Source organism: Cyprinodon variegatus, unplaced genomic scaffold (genome assembly GCF_000732505.1).
Source record: "Cyprinodon variegatus isolate N-32 unplaced genomic scaffold, C_variegatus-1.0 Scaffold1501, whole genome shotgun sequence".
Taxonomy (NCBI): Eukaryota; Metazoa; Chordata; class Actinopteri; order Cyprinodontiformes; family Cyprinodontidae; genus Cyprinodon; species Cyprinodon variegatus.
Genome location: NW_015151954.1, coordinates 11,766 through 20,682, shown reverse-complemented (window position 1 = coordinate 20,682; position 8,917 = coordinate 11,766). Strand labels below are relative to the sequence as shown.

General features: G+C 43.9%; 1 protein-coding gene across 1 annotated transcript in view; it reads left to right on the top strand.

The window, feature by feature from the left end:
• LOC107103667 (collagen alpha-1(XIV) chain-like) overlaps nucleotides 1-8,677 on the top strand; it is a 67,073-nt gene extending 58,396 nt beyond the window's left edge. The window contains exons 29-39 of the mRNA XM_015403457.1: nucleotides 2,207-2,302; nucleotides 2,425-2,478; nucleotides 2,618-2,671; nucleotides 3,927-3,980; nucleotides 4,372-4,443; nucleotides 4,522-4,557; nucleotides 7,258-7,324; nucleotides 7,432-7,620; nucleotides 7,693-7,770; nucleotides 7,873-8,034; nucleotides 8,138-8,677. Coding sequence (XP_015258943.1) covers nucleotides 2,207-2,302; nucleotides 2,425-2,478; nucleotides 2,618-2,671; nucleotides 3,927-3,980; nucleotides 4,372-4,443; nucleotides 4,522-4,557; nucleotides 7,258-7,324; nucleotides 7,432-7,620; nucleotides 7,693-7,770; nucleotides 7,873-8,034; nucleotides 8,138-8,166 — 891 coding nt within the window. The 3' untranslated portion in view covers nucleotides 8,167-8,677. The remainder of the gene's footprint in view (nucleotides 1-2,206; nucleotides 2,303-2,424; nucleotides 2,479-2,617; nucleotides 2,672-3,926; nucleotides 3,981-4,371; nucleotides 4,444-4,521; nucleotides 4,558-7,257; nucleotides 7,325-7,431; nucleotides 7,621-7,692; nucleotides 7,771-7,872; nucleotides 8,035-8,137) is intronic.
• The last annotated feature ends 240 nt before the right edge of the window (nucleotides 8,678-8,917 follow it).

The window sequence follows — 8,917 nt, the reverse complement described above, 5'->3', positions numbered from 1 at the left end:
CAGACGTCCATCCCCGTGAACACTGGGACGCAACTCAATGGGAAAGGAAAGGATTCTGGTTTCAACCGCTGCGTATATTAGCTGCGACATATGAATCAAGTAAAAATTTGATTGACAGATGACTGTTGATATATGATTGGCCTAGTTCAGGTGTTCAGGCTGACGTAGAACTAACTGGCCTGCAGAAGATAACGGGGAAAAAAAAGAGATTTTAGGACAGGATTTTTTTTTAAATAGAAATTTTCTAACTTTTGGGACAATACAGTCTGATAAAGATAACATTTATATACATATTTAAGCCAGAATGATTTGACATTTAAATATGATTTCCCTTCCACTTTAAGTAAACATACCAGCTGATGGCGTTGGAAGGTTTTCTCTCTTTTTCCATTGGACTTTTCTGTAGTATTTTTCAGTGCAGAGCTGCACTGCTGTCAGGACTGTATCCTTGTAGCAAGAATCCTCCTGCCAGGAGTTTGGGTGTTCTACTCCAGCCTGGTGACTGCAGGTTGCTCCTTAGGGTCAATGTGGGTGTTTAGAGGGTTTCTTCATCGTTTGTGTCTCTGTGCTTTTCCCTGCTATCGACTGACAGTCTGTCCCTTTGCTTCGGTCGCCCAAAGATTGCTGGAGAGGAGCAGCTGAACTAAAACATGCCAGATTAGATTCTTTGAATAATAATGTGATCTAAAAGTCTTTGGTGCTGCTGACCAGCTGAATGTGTATGCTTTGAATCCATGTTGCTCAGTTAGGACGTTCACCTAACTGAACGGTCAACTAAATGATCTGAGGTTGGTCAAAAAAATAAGTATTTTCTTGATTAGAAAAAGGTCATGGAAAGAAATTCAGCTGTTCCTACATCAGAGATCACAGAGAATCTTTGATTATGAAGAGGAGAAAACTGGACAGTAAGAATTAAAGCTGCACAAACAGCAAGGATGTAGCAGTTCTCTGGTAAATGCTCTGATTAACCGTGGAGATTTAAGTCAGTGAAAGACGAAGTGTCATGTTGAGTGGAGGTTTTTGAGGACCTAAATGCAGAGATCAGGAGGCAGAGGTGAGTTTTCTAGATTTAATCAGGTAGTCAAAGGCAGCAGAGGCAAAAATACTGAGAACCAAAATACAGATAAAATCAGGGAAAACTCCTGTGGGGAGCCAGAGACGAGGAAGCAATGAGGAAGTCTGGTTCTGCTGGGGGTTTCTTCCTGTTCAAAGGGAGTTTTTCCTCTCCACTGTCGCTACAAGCATGCTTAGTGTGAGGGATTGCTGAAGAGTCAATGAGTCGATGCAATCAGCTGGTTTTCCTTAGATAGAAAACTTTGAATCAATCTGACTGGATGATCTGGTGAACTGGAAAGTGACCTGAGATGACATGATGTGAATTGGAGCTATAGAAATAAACTGAATAGAATTGAATTGAACAAAACAACAAACCAGCACTGAGTGACTGCAGAGGTGGAGTGTATATATTGGGAGACTGAACCAAGACAGGCTAATCATCAGAGGGGAACGGAAATAAGCACAATGGGGAAACAGATAGAAACTAAAGAACTCAGTACTGGTAGAAATAGACTACAGAGAGACAGAAGACGAAGAAACTAAAAATAAACCCAAGCAGAGGGCAGAACCCTGACAGTAAGCAATGGAGTAGCATTTTTTCATCAGCATGTATAAATATTTATTCAAAATGACAGGAAGACATCAGAAGCATCAGCGTCCAGGTTAATCAGACGAAGGATGACCTGAAATGGGACAGAAGGTTTATTTGAATCCTGAGCGAGATCAGAGCAGCAAACTCTGACAAGGTGAGAGCTAAAGGACAGGTGGGCTGGTCAGAAGGGGGTGTTGGTGGTCCACTTTGAAGGCTTTGGTGACATCTAGTGGCAGAAATTGATAATTGGATATTCTGCCCACTTATGCCAGCCAGCATCCATCTGTTAGCTCCATCAGTTAGAGCAAAGCTCTGAGACAAACCCTGAAGTTCATTTCTCCTTGTTTTTACTGCTCGGCGAATGTGGAATATCTCTGTCTTCCAGTCCCTGTCTCAGAGGACAGGTGTGTCCACTCAGCAGCAGGATGAGCTGCAGCGGGAAAACTCAGTGTCTCTGCTGGGTCAACCTTCGCTTCTCCACTCAACTTCCTTTTTCAGGGCAAATTCTGACTGTATGTTGTTAGCCTAATCTGAGGCTGTTTTTATGCCGACTGTCAGGGGGAGGAAGGCCCCCCAGGGAAGCCTGGGTTCCAAGGGGGTCTTGGACCTGTGGGCAGCGTTGGGCCCCGAGGCATAGCAGTCCAAGGCAAAATAGTAAGTCCTGCTTTACAGTTACTCTCTGATGGTGACTGAAGAACTAATGATGGAGGATTTGGTTTGGATTAATAAAACACCAATAAAACAATTTTCATGTCTTTCTAACACTGACCAAACAGGGTCCACCAGGAGCAAGGGGGGAAAAGGGAGATCCTGGGAGGCCTGGTGTCCAAGTGAGTAATGCTGGGATTCTGTTACTGTTCAGAAAACACTGATTATTTCTGTATTTATGGTATTTACATAAAATATGAAACATCAACAACATGCACACTGAAAGGTTTCCTGTCTGGCCTTAAACTTCTTCCTCTGTAGGGTTTACCTGGACCCCCAGGTCCAAAGGGAGAGGAGGGGATCCCTGGCCCCCAGGTGAGCTCCTTCTTCCAGGGGAAGGTACCAGGTCCTCCAAAAAAAGTAAAAAGAAGAAATCCGACTTGGTTTCCAAGTTTAAAGACGTTTCACTTCTCATCCATGAAGCTTTTTCAGTTCAGAATTAGCATCGAGGTTGAAGCTTTATATAGTAGCCCAAAAACTTGTTTTGGCTTAAGATGTTTGTTTCTTCGGGGCAATTTTCCAGTCGTGCTTGAATTTTTTGATCGGGCCGACGTTCAGCCTGGTCGTGAGTCGTGTGGTGTACAGGGGGTTACGAGCGGCGATCAGCCTCCCACGACCGCCTCACGATCACGTAAGGTCGGGAGAATATCAAACATGTTTGATGTTCTGACCGTCGTGGGCAAATCACTCAGAAGGCAAAGAAAGATTCTTCTTTTTCTTCTTCTTCCTCTCAGATGTAAGCCCAGCAGCATGGCAGAGATACAGTTCTGTCTGTAAAATTGACGGACCGTAGTACCACCATTCTTCAGCCATTTTCCAAATACGTCGTTGCTTTTTCTTTTTTAGGACTTTCAGCACAAAGTTGCACAAATTGCCAGGGTAGCTACATTCACTATAGTGAGCTTAATATTCCTCTTCTATTTGTTTGGCTTCAGGATAGAGAGCTACAGAGTAGTGCTATCTCACTGCAGAGCTGAGTCCTACCTGGTTTTTAGTCGTACAGTGTGAGCAGGTAGATCGCATGAGAGCGTCGGGCTGAACATAAATCGTGAGCTGTGACTCACACTGTACGACTAAACCCTGCGATTAGTCGTACAGTGTGAGCAGCAGCCGCGTGCAACGATTGAAAAAACATTGCACAGTGTACGCCGGGATTTATGAAACATGCAACCAGAAGAACAGGTGTGCTCCTTAGGAAAGGGAGTCAGTTTGGGTTCTTTGGCCTTTAGCCTTCTATACCCGATACTGGTCTACGCCTCTGAAAGGGGGGTCGTTGGGGGCAATTATTGGCTTTGTTGCCCAGACGAGATGTTTTGTCTCCTGCATGGGGGTGGGGGTTGAAATGATAGTGGAAAGGAATCAACTCTTTTGCTTCATTGTAGGTTTTTTAGAGAGCTGAAACCTGAGTCCATCCACTAGACTTGGAAACCGAGTCCAGTGGATCGTTTTTAACTTTTTTTGGAATGACTATGACCTGGATGACTGAGAATCTCCACCAGCATGCCAGGTCCTCTAGCAGAGTGTTGTCGGTACCCCCCTCTCTATGCCTGTCTCTCTCTGTGGTTTTCAGGGCATCAGAGGCGTGGAAGGAAACATTGGCTCCCCGGGTGTCACTGGAGCCAGGGTAAGACAGAGAAATGTCCCTGCTTCCTGACAGCTTGGAAATGTTACCCAGAACACAGAAGATGAAAACAAATATTTGATGAAATATGCAATAAAAAACTCTTTTTTTTTTTTCATTTTATTTCTTACTTTGAGTTAGAATAATGAATGAATGATCAGCCTTAAATATGCCACTTTTAATCAGTAAAACCAATTTATTTAGTCCTAATGGCCTGAAATAATATTTTTTAAATTTAAAAATAGATCTACTAAATGGACATTTGATCAGTTTTCCTTTTTTTTCCCCCAGTGTGATAAAAAAACTTGACTTTATCTTAAAGGCCTCAGATTTCCCCAAAATGTCTGTTTCTTTCTCTTTTTGTGTTTCCACTGAAACATTTTCTGATTTTCAGGGTTTTCAAGGACTTCCTGGACACCCAGGACTCATGGGAGAGAGAGGACCTTCTGGACCTGTTGGACCAACAGTAAGACACCAAACAGTCCAGCCTGTCTTCACATTTGATCAACTACAGGTTTACACTCACGTATGTTCAACTTCACAGGGTCTGCCAGGAAACAAAGGGGAGCGAGGTGAAAAGGTGGGTAACCATTAAACCAAACTCTGAGATCATGCTGAAAGAATCATTATTCAGTTTATCCTGGACCTTTAAAGGTTACATGGTGAAAATGTCTTTGAAAAAGTGCTTGTGAGTAGATAAATATGGCGCACCGTGTTTCATATGTTGATGTGTGAAACTGAAAGCTTTTCTGTTCCAGCAGAGTAACCTGCAGCTAAAATGTTTTTTAATTTTAATTTTAACTTTGGACTTTGTTTCAATCACTTATCAGCTTTAAGGTTTTTTTTAATATAAAAGTGATAACAATTCTAACTAATATGCAGTCTTTGGTGGATGGTCAAGAGAATTTCGGTGGCGCCGGCCCGAGTGTGTATTTTCCAAAACAACAATGGAGCGTCTGCAAGATATGACGGTCACTGAGATGGATCTAGAGTTGCTAGACATGGAAGAGGAACAGGTTCTATAAACGGAGTTGGCAAAAAGACCGATTAACCTTTCTTCGTAGTTGCTCATTGTAGTTGTCCCTCGGTTTTTAAAAATGACGCGCCCCGGTACCAAATCGTGAAGGACGACCACACAGACAGCCGGAAAGTCATACCAAGAGGATCTGCTCAATCCTTCCATGGTGGAAGAAAAGACGGGGTGTTTGGGGCTGAATTCCTTCATCACCCAGGCTGAAGTTACAGAGGTGATCAAAAAACTCCACAGTGGCTAGGCTTGGGGTGGATGAGAACTCCCCTCAGTACCTTCCAGCTCTGGATGTTGTTGGGCTGTCATTGTTGACAAGCCTCTTTGACATCATGTGGAGGTCGGGGACAGTGTCCCTGGATTGGCAGAATGGGGTGGTGTTTCCCCTGCATAAGAGGGGGTACAGAGGGTGTGTTCCAACTATAGAGGGACTTCTCAGCCTCCCCTGGAGGCCTATGCCAGAGTCCTGCAGAGATCTGCTGATTGTCGTACCTCGTCTTCAGGAGTAGTGTGGTTTTCGTCCTGGCCGTGGAACACTGGACCAGCTCTTCACTCTCTGCAGGGTTCTCAAGGGTGCTCAGGATTTGCCCAACTAGTCCACATGTGATTTCTGGACCTGGAGAAGGCATTTCATGATGCCCTGTTGTGGGGCACTTCAGGAGGATGGAGTAATGAGCCCTTTACTAACGGCTGTTAGGTCTCTGTACGAGCAGAGCAGGAGTATGGTCGACATTGGCGACATTAGGTCGGACCTATTCCCAGTGTATGTTGGACTTGGTCATTCTTGGTCATTCGGGAAAGCCTCAGCGTAGAGCCGCTTCTCCTCCACATTGAGAGAAGTCAGCTGGCTCAGACATCTTTTTTCGGATTTCCCTCGGACGCCTCCCTCAGGAGTGACCAGGAGACGACCCAGGACATGCGGGAGGGACTATGTCTCTCAACAGCTGTCCGAGGAGAGGGAAGTGCATAAATATGCAGAGTCATTATTCAACCCTTCACATATTCAAGAAAACTGTTACATTTCATTTCATCACAGTTTCCTTACTATTATTAAATGTAGGCAATTGGACCATAAACTACATAATAAACCTATAATTTATTTATAAATCAGTCAATAAGTCACTGGCCTCTTGTAGAAAAACCACCTTTAGGAATAGTAATCTGTTAAATGTATGAAAGACCCATTTCTCCAATTGTATTTTTATTTCTTATATGAAGCTTTAAATTAAATGAATAATCAAACTTTTTTTCTGATGCCAATAAAGAAATTTAGAATATGGTCTAGGTTGGATCTTACATTCTCCAACATAGACATTCTCGGCTTTACTCGTCACACACCTTAAGGCTTCAACGCTGGACACCTTTAGTTCACCTGATTTCCATAGAATGAAATGAGTCATAAAATGCAGAGAAGTTTGTGTTTAAGCTGTTTGTCTGCTTTAGTTTAGAAATGTCTGTTTTTCTTGCAGTGAGGTTCCTCTCAATGGTTACCAGAAATTTTACTCATTCAAGCAATAATTCATACATACATTAGTGAGGTAAAGGTAAAGCATACGGAGCTGTAGAACTACTTCTAAAAGTTACTTTTTCCAAAAAAGTTACAAAAGTAACTAGCTGAGTGAAAGTAATTTCTACCCACCCCTGCTAACGTGGCTAAAGCCAGGCGTACACTCTACGATTTTTTTGCACTTTTCGGGCCGATTCTCATGTGCGAATTTTTTCCATCGGGCCGACTTTCATCCAGATCGTGCATCCTGCGTGGTGTAGCTATACAAGGAGTAACGAGGGCCGATCAGCCTCTCACGATCAGCTTCCGATCAGGAATCATAAGGTCGGGAGAAAATCAAACATGTTTGAAATTCAGTCGGCTGTTGTGAGGTGTTCGTGGACAAATCCTGCTGTTGAGGCAGAGCTATGAGCCGATTTACCAGAACCTTGAGCAAACGACGGAGTTCTTGTTCTTCTTCCAGACAGATGAGTCCGACCAGCGCCATCTCTCGGCGCTGAGTCTGAGCTGTGGTTTTTGGACGTGCAGGTAGATCGCATCAAAGCGTCGGTTACACAGTGTGAGAACAAACATCATGAGCTGTAAACATTTAACCTCTGCGTCTTCATCATACAATTTGAGTTGTAGCTGCGTGCAACGATTGAAAATATCGCACAGTGTATGCCCGGCTTTAGCTAGTTGGCTAGTAGCCCCTGGGCCCGTCGCTGCCTGGCCTCACTGCTGGTCAATGTTCTGGTTCTTCACAGGGGGAACCTCAGTCTATGGCGCTGATCTACCAGCTGGTCACACAGGCCTGTGAACAACTGGTTCACAGTAAGTACTGGTAAACAGGGCAGTGGTAATGCTATCATCTAGCTAGCACCGTGATCTATTTTGGTTTTTAGTCAGTGCAACATAAAAACGGAGGTCTTCTTTTCCAGAGGAGGTGTTAAAGCTTGATTCCTATATCAATGAGATCAGTCGAAAACCTGTTCCTATTGAGGAGCCAGTTGGTCCCCCAGGGGAACCTGGCATTCCAGGCTCCAGGGGCCCACCAGGTGCCAGGGGGAACCAGGGGGAAGTTGGCTCAAGAGGGAGACCTGGGAGGCCGGGATACCCAGGAGAGCAGGGTAAGGTCTGATCCGTCTCATCAGATCTGCTCAGCAAGACCTCCTTTTCAGTTGATTCTCTTTTCTCCTTAGGGAGGAGAGGAATTCCAGGAGAAAAGGGGGATCCAGGAAATAATGTCCAGGGACCCTCAGGAGTCAAAGGGTTTGCAGGTACAGATCTTTGACCTCTTGGTTTACTTTATGACGCCAGAATCCAACAGATCATCAGCAAGCTGCTATGATCTGACAGGCCTGTGTATTCTATGTGTGCAGGTCCTCCAGGGGAGTCCAAGCTGGGGGACCCAGGTCCCAAAGGAAACGATGGCAAGCCAGGACCACCAGGGGTCCCCGGGCCTCCTGGTCAGCCAGGAGAGGTTGGACCTGGGGGGGTTTGTGACAGCAGTGGAGGCTGTCACAATGCTCCAGGACAGACAGGTTAGCTGCTGGGAGCGGATGAGGAATGAAGTCTGGATGTCTGGAACCTTCTCTGCAGTCAGTAGTTTTATCCCGTTTTCTCTGTTTGTGCTTCTTCATCCAGAAGACCCTTATTATGGCTACCAGCCCTGAGGCGGGGAACCAAACGATGAACAATAGGGTGAAATAACTGGTTCCTTCAGAGCTGAGTGAGAGCAACATGAAGCTGCTTCAGCCGTCGCCTTGGTCCAGTTTGAAATCACTAACCTGTGATGAATCAGAGAGCTGTCAGATGAACGCCGGATGATACAGTTAGCACTGAACGATTTGGTTTGTTTTTCATGTATTCATGCACTGCATCATGTACCGCCTTAAACCCAAGAATTTCTCTTTATTTTCATTTGAACCATTTTGGCTCAGAGATAAAGACTAAACTCTGTGGTATAAAAGGATGTTTCTTCCCACATTATATTGAATAATACTGTGAGAGTGCATTTATATGTACAATATTTTTAAATATTTTTATAGTATTTGCTGTATCTTTCTAAATTCACGTATATTTTATTGATTCTGAATTTTACCTGAAAACTCCTGTTTACATTTTTATCATGTTAAGGTTGATAACTTTTTATGTGTAACAGAAAAGATGTTTAAGTGTTGAATAAAATCCAGAATTATTGTTAAAAAGTTTTATTGTAATTAGATGGATTCAATTCAATTCTATTCAGTTTATTTCTATAGCTCCAATTCCCATCATGTCATCTCAGGTCACTTTCCAGTTCACCAGATCATCCAGTCAGATTGATTCAAAGTTTTCTATCTAAGGAAAACCAGCTGATTGCGTCGACTCATTGTCTCTTCAGCAATCCCTCACACTGCGCATGCTTGTAGCGACAGTGGACAG